The sequence below is a fragment of the Sciurus carolinensis genome, chromosome 8 (genome assembly GCF_902686445.1).
Source record: "Sciurus carolinensis chromosome 8, mSciCar1.2, whole genome shotgun sequence".
Lineage (NCBI taxonomy): Eukaryota > Metazoa > Chordata > Mammalia > Rodentia > Sciuridae > Sciurus > Sciurus carolinensis.
In genome coordinates, this window is record NC_062220.1 from 142,670,543 (window position 1) to 142,691,220 (window position 20,678).

At 57.5% G+C, this 20,678-nt stretch overlaps 2 protein-coding genes across 4 annotated transcripts in view; both read left to right on the forward strand.

The window, feature by feature from the left end:
• The first annotated feature begins 22 nt into the window (after positions 1 to 22).
• Pus1 (pseudouridine synthase 1) lies at positions 23 to 11,919 on the forward strand. Of its 3 annotated transcripts, XM_047560320.1 has the most exons (7): positions 23 to 736; positions 4,282 to 4,558; positions 5,298 to 5,508; positions 6,298 to 6,435; positions 8,304 to 8,406; positions 10,295 to 10,986; positions 11,665 to 11,919. In XM_047560320.1, the coding sequence occupies exons 3-7, from the start codon at positions 5,308 to 5,310 to the stop codon at positions 11,716 to 11,718; spliced, it is 1,188 nt and encodes a 395-aa protein (XP_047416276.1). In that variant the 5' UTR covers positions 23 to 736; positions 4,282 to 4,558; positions 5,298 to 5,307; the 3' UTR covers positions 11,719 to 11,919. The 3 variants fall into 3 exon arrangements, with proteins under 3 accessions (XP_047416276.1, XP_047416277.1, XP_047416275.1); XM_047560321.1 differs by lacking the exon at positions 23 to 736 and having other exon boundaries at positions 4,518 to 4,570; XM_047560319.1 differs by lacking the exons at positions 23 to 736; positions 4,282 to 4,558 and adding an exon at positions 4,565 to 4,795.
• A 1,382-nt stretch (positions 11,920 to 13,301) lies between these two features.
• The window catches only part of Ep400 (E1A binding protein p400), an 82,144-nt gene continuing 74,767 nt past the window's right edge, over positions 13,302 to 20,678 (forward strand). Inside the window, exons 1-2 of the mRNA XM_047562797.1 lie at positions 13,302 to 13,420; positions 14,684 to 14,836. The gene's annotated coding sequence lies outside the window, so the exon portion shown is untranslated. The remainder of the gene's footprint in view (positions 13,421 to 14,683; positions 14,837 to 20,678) is intronic.

Consider the following 20,678-nt stretch of genomic DNA (forward strand, 5'->3'; position numbering starts at 1 on the left):
GAGCACGGGGTGGATGCTGCGCTGGGGAGGCAGGAGGTGCTGAGGGGGGCCAGGCACCCTGCTGCCCTGTGGGTGTGATCCCCACAGTCCTGCCCTGTGTGGCCACAGGACAGGCAGTGCCTAGCCTCCATCCCCACCTGAACACAGTGGGCAGGTGAGGTGAACTTTGTGCAACAGGAAAAATAACACATACAAAAACCTTCCCCACGGAGCTTCACCGGCTGGTATTGCTGTCAAGGCTTCTCACGCCTGGCAGCCTCTGGGCTGGGCTGAGGCCTGTCTTCCAGGCCCCAGGGTGGGGCATGCTCAGGGTGCTCTGCCGGGGCCTCCCTGGTGTGCCCAGCCCTACTTGAATGTATCCCTGAGCATCTGCAGAGGAAGGTGTGGGTCGGTGGTGCCCACAGTCTGGGTTCAAAGGTCATGTGCCACAGGCACAAAACCTGTGGTCTTCCTTGCAATACTTGAAATGTCGCCACTGTGCTTGGACGGATGAGAAAACACCCCACCCGTCTCCCTCCTCGCCCTCGGCTTCCCCTCTGCATGTCACGTGTTAGTATTTATTGCTTTACGCCGAATGGAACCCAGGACGAACCCAGGGCTGTGGCAGACTGGTGCGCGGGAGGCCACGCCCTGCCTCCTGTCCTCCCTGGTCCCTCCTGGTGCCCACGGCTGTGCTGCGTGTGCTGTGCGTGGATGCTGTCCTCACGAGGTGGTGCTCGGGCCGTGTCTTGTTAAGGTGAATGTGTGAGTTGTCCCTCACCGGTGTCCTGTGCGTCGAGGGAAGTAAACCTTTGGAATTACTGAGCCTGTCCGTGGTCCTGCCTGGTGCACCACCGTCTTTGACCCCTGCCATCCCTGGTCAGAGTACCGGGGTCTCCCAGCCAAAGTGAGGAGGCTGGGGCCCCCATGGTCCCCATGGCAGCCCGCCCAGCTCTGGGAGCAAGCCTCAGAGGGAGAGCGGGCGCCCAGGGACGGCTGGATTCACGGCTGTGTTTTGTTCCTCCCTTGGGAAACAGCCCCCGGGCTGAGGGGTGTGGAGGGCCCCCACGCGGGCACCTGCTGGGCTCTGGGAGGTGGCCAGGAGGAGCTCCCTGTTGTGCACAGGAGCTGCCCCAGCCTCCACGCTGCCAGGCGTCCCTGCGCAGACAGCCCTGCCAGGGGCACTGTGCCACCCAGCCACGGCAGTCCTCTTAATTCCAAGGCAGTCTCGCTAGTGGGGTTACCGTCGTGGCCACGGCCTGGCTCCTTTTGCCCTCTTTTCCTTGTGTTCCGGGGATTGCACCCAGGGCCATTTTACCACTGAGCCACATCTGCAGCCCTTTGTATTTGTCTTGAGAGAGGCTCTCATGGAGTTGCTGAGGCTGGCCTGGAAACTGCCATCCTCTGGCCTCAGCCTCCTTTGCCCATTTTTTAATTGACCAATTCTGCCTTTTTATTGTGGGATTGTAGGGTTTGCAGTTTTCACTCAGGAAGTCCCAAGTTTTCTATTCGACGAGCGTTTCAGTGACAGATGCATTAAAGTGGGCCCCTTTTTAAGACTTATTTTCCTAAGTGTTCCACGTTTGGGACAGAGATGAAATGGTCAGCCTGTGCTGTGTTTATAAGAATAATAACCACAGTGTTGAAAATTGAACATGCAAGTTCATTGTGGGGTGCTCTGGAGGAAGTGGGAGGTGCAGCCCTGAGTCTGAGGAGGGTGGGTCAGGAGTCCTGGAGCCCTGTAGCACAGCTGTGTGCCTCGGCCAGGAGGAGCCTGCCTGGGAGTGGCCGCCCGCGGGCTCCGGCGAGTGTCGCAGGGCCGGCAGGGAAGCAGAGCAGGAAGCAGAGCGCCCGGCGGGTTGTTGCCTCACCTCTCTGGTGTCGCTGTGCTAACAAGCTGCGGTCCTGGGACACACCCGTGAGACCACTGGACAGAGTTCCATGACTCGCACGGGGGCTCATTGAGGGCGCTCAACCTGTGGTCCTGACAGGCAGGTAGCAAGGGTGTAGCCTCATCACGGGACGACCCACTCCCCTGACAGGCCCTGTGCCCCCTGCCCCCTGCCCTCTGCCCCCAGCCCCAGGCTGCGCATCTCTATGGCTTGGCCTTTTCTGGAACGTCACCCTGAGCTCCCTCGCCTGGGCAGCTGTTGTGCACCTGGGCCTGATGGGAAGAGGTGTGCCCAGGAGGCTGGCCTTGCCCTGGAGTCCAGGTTGAGAGGGCTCTTAGCCGGAGGGCCTACGGTCCCTGCACTACAGGGGAACTGGGACACCCTGCGCACCTGTCCCCACCAGGGCCTCGGTTCAAGTTGAGGTGGCACTGTTGCCTGTGAGGGAGGGAGCAGGTGTGGCCAGTGCAGTGGACTGTGGGAAGACGGGAGGGAGCTGGATGCAGAGAGGGGAGCGTCTCGTCTTGGGCTTCCTGCTACACCTGCTCTGGGCTGCTGGGACCTGTCAGGTCCCTGTCTTCCTTGCCCCCGTCGGGTGAGGCTCAGTTTGAGATGGACCGGAGTCCCAGTCACGCACTGAGCTGGAGTGGAGACACAGCACAGCCCCAGGATGGCTCTGTCCCTGCTGGCCAGCTGGGTGCGATGGCCAGTCGCCACAGCCGTGCAGAGCTACCCGGGTGGTGCGCTCACTGTGGCGTGGTGTGCGTCCCAGGGCCATGCCTCAAGCTGCAGAGGCACTGAGAGTTTCTGGGGAGGGGTGCTCCTGCACGCGGGTCCTGGGACCCTTCCCTCCTAGAAGCACAACAAGCCTGGGGGTTGTCATGTGCCACTGGGCTGCTTCCTCCTGTCCCCCTTCTGTCCTGGGCCACCTGCCTCTCCCACTCCATATAGCCCACTGAGTGGCCGCAGAAAGGGGTGTGCATTGGACCTGCTGGTCTCCCAGTTACTCAGCACCAAAGCCACATCTGTGTCCACAAGGCCCCAGACTCTGACCTCGTTTCCTGCAGCTTTTTCCTTCACGGGCATCCTTATGGCTCTCTAGCTGCAAGCTCTAGGTGGATGCTCCTGGGCCCTATATCCTCTACCAGCAGGAGGGAGCAAGCCCTAAGTGGGACCCACCTGGCATGCGCCTGCCCCAGGGCCTTTGCACACTTGGTGCAACATACTTCCCCTATGTACCTAACTATAGGGCTCCTTGGTGGAACATACTTCCCCTATATACCTTCCTACCCCAAGCTCAGGCATGTGGTCAGCTGAGTCATGGTCTTCCAAGGTGTGCCTGCCCTGATTCCTGGGAGACTGTGAGCATGTTGTTTTAGCTGGTAAGAAGGACTTGGCAGACGTAATTCATTTTAGGATCGTGAGTAGGGGGGAGAATCCTGGGTCATCTGGGTGGCCTCAAGGGAATTCCATAAACCTTTATAAGTGCAAGTTGGAGACAGGAGGGTGGGAGTCAGGTGAGGATGGAGCAGAGGTCAGCTACATTTCTCATCTTGGCAAGTGAAGGGAGTTAAAAGGAATGCAGGCTGAGGGTGCTCGGGGTGAAAGTGGTAGTCAGAAAATGGTGGGGAATCAGCCTTCACATCATCAGCTCTGGATGCTTCCTGACCAGGGACCATGTTGGCTCTGGAAAATTGTACACTGGTCTTGGGCAAAAAACAAGAACAGTGTAATGAGTTTCCCAGGACATTAAACATTCTCCACTTAAAGGAAATGAGGGTGATGGCATTTAAAAAATGTCATCCTTGCTGAACGAATGAAAAGTTGGCAACAGGCATAAGTATGCAGTGTTGCTAAGGGCAGAGACAGAGTCAGGGCCTGGGGTGTGCTCAGTGCTGGGGAGCTGGCCGCCTAGTGCGAGGCCCTGGCTTCTGTGCCGCTAGCACTGCAAATAAATTACAGTGGAGCCAGCAGTGTTCCCCAAACAAGCCCCTTCACTGCTGTGCCCTGGCCCCCATCTGTACTGTGGGGAACTGCACAGCCTTAGCCACGGCTTCATGAGAGCTAATCAAACTAGCGCGCCAATTGAGTGGAAGAGCCCAGGAAACAGCAAGTGCTGTACCACTACCCACGGTACGCCAGGAACCCAGGGGCAGTGCCGCCTGCACCCTGCCAAACCAGCGGGTGCATTACCAGTGCAGACACGGGTATAGTTCTCAGGTCCCGCGATCCTCTTCAGTAACGTGAGCGAGAACGTGGTGCTTGCTTCTAAGGGTGGGTGCAATGATTGGGCGAGTTAACGAACGTGTTAGCGGTTATGCGGTTTATGATCACTCGTTTATTCTAGGAATTTTCACAGTGGCGCATTCCCAGCCTATACCCTAACCCTAATAATTTGTTTTCCCCTTTGTAGATACAGCAGGAGCAAGCGCTTCTCCTCCCAGGATTCCTGCGTTGGGCCTTGGCTCACGGCGCAGATGAAGCTGCGGTCCGGGAGGAAGCCCCGCCCGCAGGCAGTCAGGCCCCACCCCCAGACAGCCAGGCCCCGCCCCCGCCCCGCCCCAGTCCCTCACCAGCCCCTCCTCCGCCCTACCTCGGCCCGGAGGACGTTTGGGCCCGGTCGGCTGCCGTCCGGCGCTCTCCCACTTCCGCCCTCGCCCACGTGGTCGGCCTCGGTTCCGTCGGCGGCCGTGAGTGGGGAGGTCGGGCGCCCCTCAGATCCTGGCGCGCGGCCGGGCCCCAGACTTAGGACGGCCGGGCGGGGCGGGAGGAGGGCCTGGGGAGGTCAGAGGTCCACCTGGGGTCGGGGCCCCGCGAGGTCGGAGTTCGGCGCCCCGCCCGCCGCGCATGGGCGTCCTGGGCCTGCGGGCCGCGCTGCGGAGAGTCTGGGGACGGGGGCCGGCGCGCCCCGGCCCGCGCGCGCCCGGGTAAAGACCGGGGCGGCGCCGCGCGCTCCCGCCCGCGCCCCGCGCTGCTCCTGCGGCCTCCCTCGCTGCCCACTCCGGTTGCTGCCCGGCGCAGTCTGCCTTTGCTGCCCACCTCTCCCCACCCGCCCGGTGCTGTACGCCTGTCACTGGCTGCCTCTGTCCACTTTTGCCTGTGATGCTCCACTGCTGTCCCAGGCTCCCTCCGCTCCCCTCTCCTCCCTGTGCTGGCCACCTCTGCCCTGCACTTCGTCCCCTTGCCCTGTGCTGTTCTTTGCTCTGGGCCGCCTGCCTCAGCCATGGGCTGCTGCCCTACAAGGGCCCTGCTTCCTGCAGTCTGGAGCTGCCCATCGCTACTGAGCACCCCGTCCTTGACCAGTCCATGCCAGGCCACCCCTGGGCAAGGTCCCCAGTGAGGGCTGGAATGGGCCTGATGGGTGCAGCCTGTCAGGTCTGCACCCTGTTGTGAGCCTGCTTTGGCCCACTCACGCCCATGTCCTCTCAGCCTGCCCACTATGGCCGGGAAGGAGGCGCCCCCAGCACGGGCCGCACACCAGCAGGACAGAAAGGCCCGAGGTGGCTGGATTTGGGAGGACACGCAGCACCCGTCCAAGAGGCTCAGGGGCAGCGAGGACGAGGAGCAGCCGAGAAAACTGCCCAAGCGCAAGATTGTACTGCTCATGGCCTACTCAGGGAAGGGCTACCACGGCATGCAGGTGAGGCTGCCCTGCCCAAGGCTGGTTGGGTCAGCTCTGCTGCCCTGGCACCATCGTGGCTTCGTGCAGGGACCTTATGGTTCAGCTGTCCCAGGTAACAGTGAAGAGAGTCAGGGGTGCATCCGCCTCTGACAGGCAGGCTTGAGTCCAGGTGGTCCTCAGGGAGCCCACGCTGTGGGCATATGCCAGTGGTGCATTAGGTCCTCAGGGCACACAGGCCATTGCCCAGGTGGTCAGGCCAGCTTGGGGGGCTTACCTGCATATGGCCTTGAGTGAGCTGGTGACTACACTGCTCATCCTGGGATGGGTGCACAGTACCTTCTGAACGGGGTGTGAGGTGGGCCATGTGCACTGAGGCTCGGAGGAACTGCAGCTCCTGGGTCAGTCGGGACCCTGAGGGCATGGAGGCCTGATTCTCCACCCAGCCCGTCATGTGGCAGGCTTCTTTCTGCTCCTTTCAGTCACCTCTGCAGCTCTCACTTGCTCTGCATGGGAGCTGAAGGATTTAGGAAAAGCTGGAATGCTAGGCCCAGCCCTGGCAGGTCCTGTCATTGGCAGAGACAGTGGTAAGGGTGGGTCTGCCCCATGCGGACTGGGTGTCAAGAGACGAGTGGTGTGTGGGCCAGTGCTGCCCATGCAGGAGATGCCTGGGGGCTGCTTCACTTGCTGCAGTGTGGACCAGGCAGAGATGGGCCCAGTGGATTCCCTGCATTCCCAGCTGTGGCTGTGTGCCTGCGGTACCCAGGCTCCAGGGAAGTGAGTGGGTGAAATGTCTGGTCTCTTTTCCAGAGGAATGTGGGATCCTCACAATTCAAGACAATCGAGGACGACCTGGTGTCTGCCCTGGTCCGGGCAGGCTGCATCCCTGAGAATCACGGTGAAGACATGAGGAAAATGTCCTTCCAGCGCTGTGCCCGCACGGACAAGGTGAGTGGTGTTCCCGGCTCCTTTGCTTGTGGGTGCAAGCAGCTCTGGCTGCCTGCCACCTGGCGTTCTGTGTGTCAGGACGCTGGCAGGTGTGACAGAGGCCCAGACCAAATGAGTCTAAACGGAAACGAGACTTTCTCTCTGAAGTCCAGGAGTAGAATGAGCTCACGTGTGCCTGGATCTGGGTGCCCACTGCTGGCCCCCCTGTGTCCAGGTTGGCATCACACTCTCCTGTCACCTCTGTCTTCAGGTAGACCTGCCTCTGCAGGTGGCACAGTGACTGTGACTTGTGCTTTAGATCCATCCACATCAGCCCCTGGATGCAGACACACTCACAACGGTGTACTTTCTAGTAGCCACATGTAGGAGTGAGGTTGGAGGCAAACAATCAGCTTTAACTCAGTGTGTTCAAGATGGCTCATTGCAACACCGGATCACATGAATATCTAATGGGATGTGTTTTGCACCATATGTGTGTGCTAAGTCTTTGTACCCAGTGTGCACTCTCCAGTCTGAGCTTGTCACTCTATGACCATCACGTGGACTGTGCTACACGTCACTGGCTGGTGGCCAGTTTGTGCACTCCGCATGACAAGGTTCTGTCCCTTCTTCTCTGATGGGCCTACACACCTTCTGGATAGGCCAGAATGGCATGTAATGTGTCTGGGTCCAGGACTGTACCGTAGAACTGAAGGTGTATCATGTGGGGCACCTGTTGTGGGCAGGTGGGGCAATAGCCTAAAAGCACACAGCTCTTGGTGGCACACAGAAATGGGAACCAGTTGGCTCTCATCTCTGTTCTCTGCCTCCTTGGCCCACAGGTAGGTTCAGGCAGGCAGGCTGCCTGAGGCACTGGGGGTCTACTGTGGACAATGATTTGTGGGTCGGGTCCCCCTGGGAATCTGAATAAAATTTTGGATCTTGTTCCCATAATCGTAGTTTCAAAGGCATGTGGATCCCCTGGATCCACAGGCTTAGGCAAGAACTCCAGAGTCAGAGCATCCTAAAGAGTTCACTTTCATGGATGGTGACAGTGATAGATTTGCTGGCCCAAAGCAGAGGTAGTTCTGTGGCTCCTGTTGTTGTTTATGGGTTTTTAAACTTTGTTTGTCTGTTTTATAAATGGGGGTTTTGTTGCACTGCCCAGGCTGGCCTCAGACCTGTACCTTTCCTACCTCAGCCCTAGAGTAGCTGGGATTCAGTTCTGTGACTCTTAGTGCTTTTGCTTTCTTTTTTATTCTTCTGTTTACATGTCTGACTGTTATCAAGGCAGAAGAAAGAAAAAACCTCTGAGCTGATGAAGAGAGTGTTCCAAAATGTGGTCCTTGTAGTTGCTCATATTTTCTAGAGGGGACTGAAGCCAGGGGAACTCTCCCGCTGAGCTGCATTCCAGCCCTTTTTACTTTTGAAACAGGGTCTAAGTTGTTGAGGCTGGCCTGGAACTTGCCACCCTCCTGCCCCAGCCTCCTGAGGAGCTGGGATTGCAGGCGTGTCCCCTGTGCCCAGGGGTGTGGTATGCAGTCAGTGCGAGCCCTGCCCTCTGGCACCCCAGCTTGGGCAGAGAGGGAGCTGCCTTGGCTCTGCTGGCTCACGCCCTGCATCCTGGATCTCTGGCAGTCAGGGTTATGTGGAGTTGTGCTCCTGAGTCCTTGGGTTGGGCTCAGGTCGTCTGTTGTAGGCGCTGCTGCTCTCCCCCGGGTACGCACACTCCTCCTCATCAAGTTCCTGCGTTGGTGCACCTCCAGGAGCAGGGCTCTGTGTGCAGGCTGTGGCTTGCTGGCTTCTCTCAGGACCAGTGTGCTGGAGGGCCAGTGGGGCTGGAGGGCCAGGCCGACTGCATCCACCACTCCTCACTGCTTTCTTTACAGGGTGTGTCTGCAGCTGGCCAGGTAGTGTCCCTGAAGGTGTGGCTGATCGACGACATTCTAGACAAGATCAACAGCCACCTTCCCTCCCACATCCGGATTCTGGGTAAGCCGTGCAGCCAGGTGTAGTGGTTTCCAGACTGGAGGTTGCGTACGCTCGCCTCCTTTTGCCGTGTTTCCTGAGAAGGGCAGAAGCAAGCTGTGTTCCTGCCTCTGCCAGGACCCAGGGCCTCGTCCTTCTGTGCTGCCTCTTCTAGTCAGAACCGGGTGTGGCAGTCCAGGCTGGGGTAAAACGGGGGCAGTTGTTATCTCCAGCAGGACCTGTGAGTGGGATTTCCAGGCCTCTGGTCTGTGGTACTAGGATTTGAAACCGGGGCCTTGTGCACACTGTGCAGATGCCGAGCTGCACCTGCCTGTTAGGTGGTTCTTCAGCGCTGGGAAAGGCTCTCTTAGAAGGAGAGGCGCGGGACCACCTCCACCTTGCCTGCGGCATGCCACCTCTGCAGTGGCAGTTCTGTGACGGTGCAGACTGCCGTCTCTTTTCCACGAGGCTCTCTGTGCTTTGTACTCCTTCCTTTCCTTCTTTCCTTTTTTACAAATTAACTGATCTCCTTATTCCATTCGATTCATACCTTTTTTTTGGTTAGTGACCGTGAGGGGTCTTCTGTGCTGCTAGAGGTGAACCCAGGTTTCTTGTGCATGTAGGCGCGTGCCCCAGTGAGCCGCCCAGCCCTGCTCTGGGTTGTAAACGGAGGTCAGCAGACTTTCTCTGAAGGGTCAGATTTGTGTGTTAGGCCTGTAGACAACAGGTAACAGTCTCTCTTGCTGCTGAGTTTTTTGTAACCACTCTCCACATTATTTCACAGATCGTACGCAGGCAGGCTGTGGATTTGGGCCGTGGTATCCCTGTTTCAAGCATTCTACTATAGTCCACCTTCCACTGAATTGCACAGGCCTTGGCTTAGTGCTGGGGCGCTTACCCGGCATGTGTGAGCCCCTGGGTTTCATCCCCAGCCCCCCACACACACACCCAGAAAACCAAACCCCAAAGCAACTTCCCGTGAAATCACACTGCTGCGCGCAGCTATGCACTGAGCACCCCCCATGTGGGGCTCTCCCCACACCTCCCTGCAGCCACCTGGGTGCTGTGCCTGTGCATTTTGCCCCTACTAGGTTAGGGATTTCACAGGATGTGCTTTATTATTTTTTTCTTTTAAGCTAACTGTTTTTCACTTTCTTTTTTTTGGTACTGGGATTGAACCCAGGGGCACTTAACTACTGAGTCACATCCCCAGCCCCCTTTAAAAATGTTTTATTTAGAGACAGGGTCTCACTAAGTTGCTTAGGGCCTCACTAAGCTGCTGAGGCTGGCTTTGAAGTAGGATCCTCCCGCCTCAGCCTCCTGGGTTGTTGGGATCACAGGTGGGCGCCACTTCACTGGGCTCTTGCTTATTCTTCCAAAGCTTTCCTGTGTGAGTGCAGACGTTCACCACAGATGTAGCCAACTTGTGTTTTGCCCTTTTAGTTTCATTTCTCAGGCATGTTACTGAACAGCCGCTCGTACTGGATGCCCGGGCTCCGCTCCTGGAGGTTGCTCCTGGGTCCAGGGCTGCACCCTGTCCACCTCTGGTCCACCTGTGGACCTGGAGGTTGTCGGGTCTTTGTGTTGCTGAAGACAGGGCTGCCCCGTGCTGCGCTGGGAGCATGACTTGCAACCAGGTGGCCCTGGCCCGTGGCTGCCTTCGCCGCCGGCTCTCAGCCACAAGTGGGAGGCTGCACGCCCACCCCCGCAGCCCAGCATGGGTGGCATGGTCACACCTTCGCCAGCACCTGTCTCAGCCTGCATGCTTCTGTCAATCAGGCTTGTGTTTGTGTCTCCTTATGAGATAGGAATTCAGGACCCAAGAGCCCAGCTCCTCATGGAGCTTCATGCCTGCTGTGGTGCGAGGGGCCAGTCCTGCACTGTGCTCACCTCTGCTCATGTCCCTCCCCAGGGCTGAAGCGGGTCACGGGTGGGTTCAACTCCAAGAACAAGTGCGACGCCAGGACTTACTTCTACATGCTGCCCACCTTCGCCTTTGCCCACAAGGACCGAGATGTGCAGGACGAGACCTACCGCCTGAGCACAGAGACCCTGCAGCAGGTCAACAGGCTCCTGGCCTGCTACAAGGGCACCCACAACTTCCACAACTTCACCTCGCAGAAGGGGCCCAGGGAGCCCAGCGCCCGGCGCTACATCCTGGACATGTACTGCGAGCAGCCCTTCCTGCGCGAGGGTCTGGAGTTCGCAGTCATCAAGGTGAAGGGCCAGAGCTTCATGATGCACCAGATTCGGAAGATGGTGGGCCTGGTGGTGGCCATTGTGAAGGGCTATGCCCCCGAGAGCGTCTTGGAGCGCAGCTGGGGGGAGGAGAAGGTGGACGTGCCCAAGGCCCCGGGGCTGGGCCTGGTCCTGGAGAGGGTGCACTTTGAGAAGTACAACCAGCGCTTTGGCGGCGACGGGCTGCACGAGCCCTTGGACTGGGCGCAGGAGGAGGGGAAGGTGGCGGCCTTCAAAGAGCAGCACATCTACCCCACCATCGTCAGCACGGAGCGGGACGAGCGGTCCATGGCCCAGTGGCTGAGCACCTTGCCCGTCCACGACTTCAGTGCCACTGCGCTTGCGGCGGCCCGCCCAGGCGCCAAGGTGGGGACTGGTTGGAGGTGCTCTTCCAGAGCCTGCACCTGGGGCGCTGGGCGGCAGTGCCTTTGCTCATCCCAGCGCGTAGACAGGCTGGCGGGGCCCCAGAACAGTGCTCTTCCCCAAGGTCACACCAACTGGACGCATGGCCCAGGGCATCTGATCACATGGTCAGCGCCCTGGACACTTGCCTCCATCTGGCTTGGGCTGCCTCCTGCTCTTCCCCCCACTTTGTGCTCTGTCACCTGTGCTCAGTTTGGATGTGCTCTGGGCGTGGCTCGCTGACCGGTGCTGGACTGATTCTCAGCCAGTCTGTGCCAGGGGCTCCTTGCTGCAGGCGTGGGTTGCTTGTGCCCGATGCTCAGCTGCCAGGCATTCCTACCCCTCCTCAGCCTACCCACTCAGGTGACGCTGCTTCCCTCTGTCCTGGAGGGCAGTCTGGGTGCAGGGTGGACTCTGCTCAGGGAGTGCTCAGCCTTGTGGAAGGCTAATGAGCCCTAGGCTCAGATCCACTGCCACAGGTCTGCACGGGACCTGATGCAAAGTACATTTGAGAATGAGGAGGAGCTGTCCATCTAGACTCTGGGCCGGGAGGGGCTGCTGCTTGGTTGGTGGGTCCTCCCACATGAAGGAGTGTGTATGTGTGGGAGCACCGGCCTTACAGTCCTTTCTGCTCCTCTGCAGGTCCCCAGTCCCCTGGATGGCAGCGAAGGGGATGGGGACGGAGACACTGACTGAAGCTGTGGGGCTGAGGTGAGATCAGGGGACTCGAGTCGAGCTGCCAGGTGTGGCAGGCTGCCCCTCAGGATGCCTGTCCATCGCAGGAGTGCTGCCTGGCCACCTCCAGCCCTTGCCTTCCTGCGCATGCCTTGGCATGTGAAGACACTATTTTTGTAAGAAGCGATTTTCTTATTAAATGAGTATGTTTTGCTTAGTGAGTCCTTGTTTCCCTTTTTGTCTTTCACCTTTTTTTTTTTTTTTTTCACAAGCAACATGAATGGCTGCATTAGGAACAGGTGCTGAGGGACACAGACCAGCTCCCCTCATGGGGAAGCAGGGCAGAAAGGGTCAGGCGCCTGGAGCCTCCAGGGCAGCACACCTCTGCCTACCGCAGCCTCTCCCTAGACCCCACACCCAGTGCTCCTGCTTCTGTGCCTTGAGATGGCTGCTCGGGCAGGCAAGCCTCTGCCTGGCCTCAGTCCGCTGCTGGTCTGCTGCTGGGCTGTGCCCCTCCAGGTCCCCAGTCTCTGGGCCTCCTGCCTGCCTGGAGCCTGGGCTTGGAGTTCCATCTCCACTGCTGCTGCCTCAGCACCCTGAGGAGGGAGACCCCTGTTTATGTGCTGGAATCCCCTTCCAGCCACCCTCGCCTTTCAGCCAGGGCCCTTCCTGTGTTCCCAGCCACTTCACAGAGGGCGTGTGCGCCTGCCTTCATCACTGATGTAGCCTGCCTTTCTATTTTGTTTGAACCTGGGGATGGAACCCCACGGTGCTTAACCGCCGAGCCACATCCCCAGCCCTTCATTTTTTACTTTGAGACAGGGTCTCCCTAGGTTGCCCAGGCTGTCCTTGAAGTTGCCATCCTCCTGCCTCAGTTCCGGAGTCCTTGGAATGAGTGGCGGGTGCACGGCACTGAACGCGGCTCACTCTGAAGTGTACAATAAAGTGACCTGTGAACGCACGAAGCGGCGCGACTGTCCGCACTGGCCTCACACCGGCCTCACACCCTCCACACCCCAAAGCAAGGTCCCACGCTCGCTGGGAGTCACGCCGCCCCCGGCCACGTCCCGGCCGACGCTGGCCAGGCCAGTCTGTCCGCAGGGCTCTGCTCCGCGCGTGCGTCCGTCAAGGGACGCGGGCCGCCGTCGGTGTGGCTCCTCACTGAGCGGTTTTCCAAGCTTCGTCCCCTTCGGCAGAGACGGCGCTCCGTGGGCGCCGGCCCCGCGGGAGAGCTGCCCATGGCCGCCCGGTGGGCGCTTCTCCAGGCCCAGGCGAAGGCCGGTCGGTCCCGGCTCGGACTGCCTGCATCTCCCCGGTGCCCAGTGATGGCCAAGGCCTCTTTACCAGTCCGCGCGCCCACGTCGCCCACCGAGCCCTGCCCCGACCTGCGCGGGCGGCTCCCCGACGCGAGGACGCGGCCACGCCCGGCCCTCCCCGAGCCTCCCGAGCTCGCAGGGTCCGCCCAGCCCTCCGACGCCGCCCCTGCGCTCCGGTCCTCGCGTGCGGCGCCCTCGCGCGGCGGGGAGCGGCGTCGCAGGCCGGGCGTCGCAGGCCGGGCGTCGCAGGCCGGCGCGCGTCCCTCCCGCTTGCCGTAGGCGCCGTAGCCGCCGTCGCCGTCGCGCCGCCGCTTCCTGCGTTCGCGGACCCGGATGCGTCGAGCGGCCGCGGCGCGCTCCAGCCTTCTGCGGTCCAGACGCGGCGCGGCGCGGCCCCGAGGCCCAGGGTGAGCTGCAGGCGGCGACCCGGCGGGCGGGGAGCCGGGCGGCGGCGCTCTGGGCGGCCGCCGTGGGCCCCGCCGCCCGCGTCGCGTCGGGAGCAGGCCGGGCGGCGCTTTGTCGCGGGCGGGCGGGGCCGCGGGCTGGGCGGCTCTGCGGCCGGGGCCTCCCCGCGGGCCGAGGGCCGAGGGCCGAGGGCCGGGCGACTCTGCGGCCGGGGCCTCCCCGCGGGCCTGGGCCGTGGCGCGTCGTCCGTGCCGAACGGGGCCGGTTCGGAGTCCTGCCTGCTGGCGCCGAGCCGCCCAAGCTCTGCGGTGCCCAGGCCTTGCGGTGCCCAGGCCTTGCGGTCCCGGCGCTGGGCCAGCCTGTGCTGGGCGGGCTGCTTGTTGCGGTGTGCAGCACCCGGGTAGCGAGTAGCCGGCCCAGCAAGGAGGCTCCCAGTGTCCTGCGGGAGGTCCCCGCGCTGCCCTGGCGCTCCCCAGCCCCCGAGGTCTGCACTCCATCGGTGTTTCCCTGTTCTCCAGGGCCAGCCTCGGTCAATCCACACTACTTTTGCTTTTGGGTTTCTGTTGCCCCCCCCATGTCTGGCCTGCAGGGTTGCCCTAGTTTCTGCTGCTGGGGGTTCCTGGCTCACCCTGCCTTGTCCCACTTGTGGGTCCTGGGCAGCTCTGCCCCCACTCTGCTGTGTGCTTGTCTGTGTCACATATCACTGTCCTGAGTGCGAGTCCAGGCTAGATCTTGCATCCCATGCCTGTCTCTCTTGCAATCCTTCCATCTCAGACACAGCTTCGGAACTCCTTGGAGGGACCTAGGCTGTGGCTCAGTGGTTGATTAGCCTGCGGAGGACCTGGTTTCATCCCCAGCACCAAACAGAAACAAAAGCTCCTTACAGTGATTTGCATCTTTTTCTTGGGCTAAATTTGGTCCCTCAGCACCTTCCCTGCCTCTCAAAATGGAGGGCTCTGCAGTTACTGTCAACACAGCAAGCACTGATGTTCCTGTGACACAAGTCAGATCCTGTATTCTGCTGAGTGCCCTCAGTGGTTTCTCATCTCCCTTAGAAATGAACCAGTATCCTTGAGAGGTTTTGTGAAATGCTTTGTGCCACCTCTGTGGCCTCCTGCTCCTGGACCCCTGGCTGAGGGTCTGGAACTTGAATCCCAGCATAGCCATGAGCCTGTGACCCAGTGAGTTCTGTCTTCACAAGGCCCACTTGAGAGAGGCCTTCCCGGGCCTCCCTGCCTAACAGTGACTTGTCTGTCCCCATGTAGGGTCCTGCCCTCCCATCACCCTGACCACCTGGCACCTGCTGCTCTGTCGATATCCTGGTTTGCCCCATGGAAACAGGAACTGTGCTTTGTTCAGGCACGTCCTCAGTGTGTCAGACTCTCTGACGTAGTGAGTCCTCAGTGAGTGTGTGTTGGGTAAGTAAATTGGTGAATGCTCTTTCCTAAAGCAGGTGGATCCATGGGGACCTCCGTGTAAGGATGTGATCAACAAGGTGGCACTGTGGTGCTCTCAACTCTGAGTGAGGGTGGAGTCTTGAGCAGGTCGGTGGAGTGTTGGGGAGTGCGGAGGGTCTGACTCCAGGGCCTGGGACCTTGTGTTTATTCCTGCAGGGTGGGCCATGGAAGCTTGGTGTGGCCCCAGGTAGACCACCAGGTTTGTCTTGGTGCATGTTCCCTGCTTTTGCTACTTTCTCAGCCCCAGCTTCATGTTTTAGGGTTATCTTTTTTTTTTTTTTTTTTTTTTTTGTTGGTACTTGGGATCAAACCTAGGATTTCTCTGCCACTGAGCTGTACCCAACTTCTTTTGATTTTGGCTGATCTTAAACTTGTGACCTGCCTCAGCTTCCTGAATGACTGGGATCCCAGATGCGGCCACCATGCCCAGCTTGTTTTAGGAATGTTTCAGTTGCTGTGAGTGGACACATTTCCTTCTTTTTTTCTTTTCACCTTCAGTTCTGGGGATCAAACCTGACACCTCCCCCAGGCCAGGCAAGAGCTCTCCCACTGAGTTACATTCCCAGCACCTGGGAAGAAATCTTTCCATCTCTATCCTAGGCCCACACTAGAAGCAGGCCCTTTGACTCCCATGGAGGTTCCATGTTGGTTCCAGTACAGTTGACATTTGTGGCTGGTACCAGTTTCTAGGCACTGCTTTGCAACCTGCATTGCCTACAGCCTGTGGTGGGGCCAGCTGAGCTTCTTGGCTTCTTTTTACTGGTGGAAGTACAGTGACCCAGTCCTTGGCTCGCTGGGGAGCCTGCCCCTGCTCTTCAGCCACAGGTAGAGGGCCTTGTCTCTGTTGTCTTCAGAGCTGGCATCTGGGCGCCTCGTATCTTCTGGATCCAGCAGCCTCGGCCCTGCCCTTGCATGGTTCTGCTTTCTCATCAGTGGAAATGTCTGTCTTGTTGCATTGCTGTGCGGTAAAAGTAAGATATCAGAATTGTTGATGTTGAGATAGAAGATCTTTGCGTCACCTCCCTTTGCCATCTTAGCTGTGGTCTAAAACATTTATGCATAGCCAGGTTCATTTCTTGGTGTGGTGTTCTGAGATTTTGACAAGTGTCGTGTGATTTCATGATAATCAGAACACAGAACTGCTCCTGTGGCCTCGTAATCCTCCTCATGCTGTCACTAGTGGTTCTGTCCTCCCTCTGTCCCGTGCTGCCCCTGCCAAATGCCAAGCGAGGGTTCTAGAGGTGGGGGCCTCGTGGTGCCTGACTTCCTCCTCAGAGCACAGGACCTGGGTAGCTTCCAGGTTGCATGCCCAGCAGCTTGTTTCCTCCTGCTGAGTGGGACCCTGGCCTGCTTTTCCCCAGGACAAATGGACATTTGGAAATTGGGTGGATTCCAGTTGTTCTTTGTTTCCAATTTTTTCTTTTGATTTTTTTTTTTTAGTTGTGGATGGACACAATACCTTTATTATATTTATTTATTTTTATGATGTGCTGAGGATTGAAGCCAGTGCCTCACACATACTAAGCAAGCAGTCTGACACTGAGTTACAGCCCCAGCCCCCAGGTTTTTCTTTTAAAATAAGTATTATTTGAATGGTCAGTGCTGTAAGATGTTTAAACTATATAGAATCCATAGAGATGTTGGAGTTCCTTTTTGCTCACTCTCTCCCGTGCTTGACCCCACCGTGAGTCCCCAGTTTGGTGGGGTTTCCAGGTTTCTTTCTGTATATCAGATTGTGCATCCATGATGAGGGCAATACCTTACAAGAGAGTGGAAATTGGTTTTGGGGAAAGGGGCAAAAAATGTTTAGAGCTATTAGTGGCTCTGGCTGCCAGAGGGTCTTGGCAAGTACACAGTATAACTGTGCCATTAAAATTTCATGGCAGGGCCAGATGTGCTACCCCACTCCTATAATCCCAGTGGCTTGGAGGCTGAGGCAGGAGGATTGCAAGTTCAAGGCCAGACTCAGCAACTTAGCAAGACCTGTCTCTAAATAAAATATTTTTAAAAAGGACTGGGAATTTGGCTCAGTGATTAAGCACCCCTGGGTTCAGTCCTTGGTACCAAAAACAGGAAACAAAACAAACAAACAAAAAAACCCAACTCATGGGAGGACATGATTAGGAGAAAACCTTTTTCTTCTAATTCTTCTTCTTCTTTTTGGCACTGGAGATTGAGCCCAGAGGTGCTTTACCACTGAACCACATCCCATCGCTTTTTTTTTTTTTAATTTTTTATTTTGGGACAGGATCTTGCTAAGTTGCTTGGAGCCTCACTAAATTGCTGAGGCTGGTCTTGAACTTGAAATCCTCCTGCCTCAGCCTCCTGAGTCACTAAGAATGTACCACCTTGCCCAGCTAGGGGGAAAACTTTTAAAAACATTCTTTAGGGTCAGTGGGGAGGAAAGGTTGAGAAGGAGCACTAGGTGATGTGGTGGGGTGTGAGTCCCTGCCGGATGTTCTGGAGCCTTTTTCAGTTCCCTCAGCCACTCTCTGGAGCTGAGGATTCTTCCTGGTTTGGAAGAGGGGTGATGGTCCCTCAGGTGACAGACCAGTTGCCATTCCTGCCTGTTTTGGCAGTCCTGGGGATGGAACCCAAGACTGCCTGTGGTAGGCTGAGTCACCCCGGGGCCCCTCACGATTGTAGACTTTGGACTCAGAGCCTTTAGTTAACTTAGAAGAGACATCGGAGACTTGAGTCTAGGCTCTCTGTTGTCCACTGCCGCACCCCACCAGGTCAGTTTTTGCTGATGATTAACAGTAGGTACACTAGGTGTTGTGTTAGCAGCTTGTATTTGTTGCACAACATCTGCATTACCATCCTACACAAGCCGTCTTCTCCCATCAACTTCTTTTTATGAGAAGTTTGAAAAGACACACAAAGGTTGAAAGTACTTTGCACACCACTGCCTGCTCCTGCGATGCACAGCGCCATCTCTAAGCCGGCTGACGCATTGCGGAAGTGAAGGCATCATTTGACATGCACACCTTTGATCTTTTAGGTTGCTGCATTCTGGTGTCCTCCCGTTGTTCTGGGGAGTGTGGAGATGGCTTGCAGCTCCCTGGAGTTGGGTCACCAGGGAGCAGAAGGCAGCAGCACATGTCCTGTGCAGGCTTCCGAAGGATGCGTGTGCTCCCGGTGGGGGTTGGTATGGCCTTCCCTGGAGCACTGGGGGTATCCTAACTGCCACTGCTATGCCTGCAGGAGGTGGAGACCCGGGACCTCCACAGGCATTGCCAGGGAGCTCCCCCTGCTGCTGCCATGTCTGACTGCGCCCAGCTTCTGCCAGACCTGCCAGTGCCTCCTCTGGTTTCTAGTGGTGCAGGTGTGTCTGTCTGTGACTCAGTCTGCAAAGTTGTTCAAATCAGTGGAGTTGAAACTGAGTTGGAAGGGGCTGGGGAGATAGCTCAGTTGGTAGAGTGTTTGCCTTGCAAGCAAAAGGCCCTGAGTTCAATCCCCAGCACCGCAAAAAAAAAAAAAAAAGACCAAAAAAAACAACAACAACAACAAAAGAAAACAAAACTGAGTTGGACTTGATCGTGTGGGAAATGCAGATCCAAATGACAGTGAGGAATCTTCTCACCCCAGTTAGAACGACTTGACGGAAGATGAGTAACTGCTGGAGAGCTGGGCGGGGTGTGCGCCTAGAGCCCAGCCACTGGGATGCTGGGCAGGAGGATCACAGGTTCAAGGCTACCTGGGAACTTAGCCAGACTCTGTCAGAATGAAACATAAAAAGAAATGGGAATGTGGTTCAGTGGTTAGGAGCCCCTGAGTTCAGTCCCCCATACCAAAAAAGAAAAGTTGGCAAAGATGTGGAGAAAAGGGAACTGTGGTTCTCTGGATGGGAATGTAGGTTAGTGCAGCCACTTTGGAAAACAGTGTAGAGGGTCCTCAAGAAACAAAAAAGGAACTAAGTTTGGACCCAGCATCCCACTGCTAGGTGCACATCAAAGGAAGAGAAGTCTGCATTCCAAGGGAGCACTCACCCTGGTAGAGCTGGCCCCTGTGGCTCTGCAGGTAGCAGTCAAGGTAGAGAACAGCCTAGGTGCCCGTCAGGTGAAGTGATGGAGACAGGGTGCACATGGCGTGTTCGCCCTGGAGAGCCCAGAGCTGCGGTGTGGCCAGTGTTCAAGCTCTTGCCTGGGGGTGCACACAGTGCCCCAGAGTCTGAGATGGGTGGAACTAGGGGACGTTGTGTTGGTGAATAGAGACACAGAAGGAAGTGCTGCGTGCCCTTCCTCGTTTGTGGACTCGGAGGTGGGTCTCAGTGGTGGACGGCAGGACAGCGAGGTGGAAGTGGGGCATAGGAGATGCGGTGTGAGAATGGGAGTGAGGTCTGCTGCCCCGAGGCACTCTGCCGCACGCCCCAGGTAGTGGGTCCAGGGTCCGGCACTTGGAAGTTGTGTCTCTGGTCATCCATGGCACTGCCCAGTGATGCATAATACATAGTACGAATACCGTGTGTCACTTTTTAAAAGCCAAGTTAAAGTGAGAAGCATTGCTGTGTAAAAGTTGTTTTGCTGTGGTGGTGTTCCGCCCTCTGTTGGGTGGGTACCTTACCACACCTGTGGAGCTGTGCTAGGGATGGAACCCAGGGTCTCGGCGGAGGAGGCAAGCAGCTTGCTGCAGAGCTCTGCCCTCAGGCCTTCGTATCAGAGACAGGGTCTCACCGAGTTGTCTAGCCGGGACTTGGACTTGCAGTGTTGCTGCCCTACTCAGCAAACAAGATCTACTTAGTGAGAAGAGCACGTTCAGACCGGCCATGAAAAGAGCAGTACCAATGGTGGCCTCTGGGCGTGTGTCCCTGGGTGTGTTCCGACTGTGAAGCCAGTGACCTCTCTGCGTCTGCCCACCTTGCTTCCACACCTCCCCTGGCAGTAGGAGCAGGTCAAGAGCCAGCTCTTGATTCATGTCTTGCTGCCTGGTCTAGGGAAACACTCATTTTAGTTTGTGTTGCCTTTTTGTTTTTGTTTTGATGGTCTGTGAATTGGAACCAGGGACCCACACATATTAGCAAGGGCTCTGCCACTGACAGATCTATATCCCCAGAGCTTATTTCAAGTTCCATTTTGAGACAGGGCCTTGCTTAAGTTGCTGAGGCTGGCCTTAAAGCTGTGATCCTCCTGCCTCAGCCTCCTGAGTCTCTGCGATCACAGGTGTGCACCACTGCTTATATTACTTTATTAATGGCAAGTTTGAGCATTCTCCACTAAGCTGTTAAGTAGATACTTAGCAGTGATGTCCTTAAGCTGAAAAGGGGCTCTTGTTTGTCTCAGAGGGAGCAAAGAAGAGACCCTTGATGACTGTGCAGCTCAGCTCAGGGTGACAGGGGTCCTGGGTGAGAAGTCTAGGTGACGGCAGGCCAGTCTGGCCTCTCGTACCCTGCACGCCAGGTCGTGCCTTCAGGATTCAGGTCTCCTCCTCTGCCTCTCTTGGGAGCTTGTTTTTATGGCAGGACTGACTGGGTCCTGACCGCAGCTGCCCTGGGGCATGGGGCATTGTTCTGCCTCTGCCCCAGCCCTGGCTCTGAGCTGGCTGCAGTGGCCATCTTGGGTTGCTTTACACTGTCTCTTTTCTTGGGGAGAAGGACGCTTCCGTCTGTCGTCCATGCCACAGACTGCACCTAGCACTTGGTTCTTGTTTCCTCCAGTTCCTTCCCTTCCCCTGCAGACACTTGTCCTGGCCTCTCCTGCTCCTGCTCTCCCTTCTGTCCTAAAGACTGACCTTCCACCACTGTCTTTTTTAGGTGCCAGGCTTCTCAGAGAACTTGAAGGCCTTCTGCAGTGGGGTCCCTGCAGCC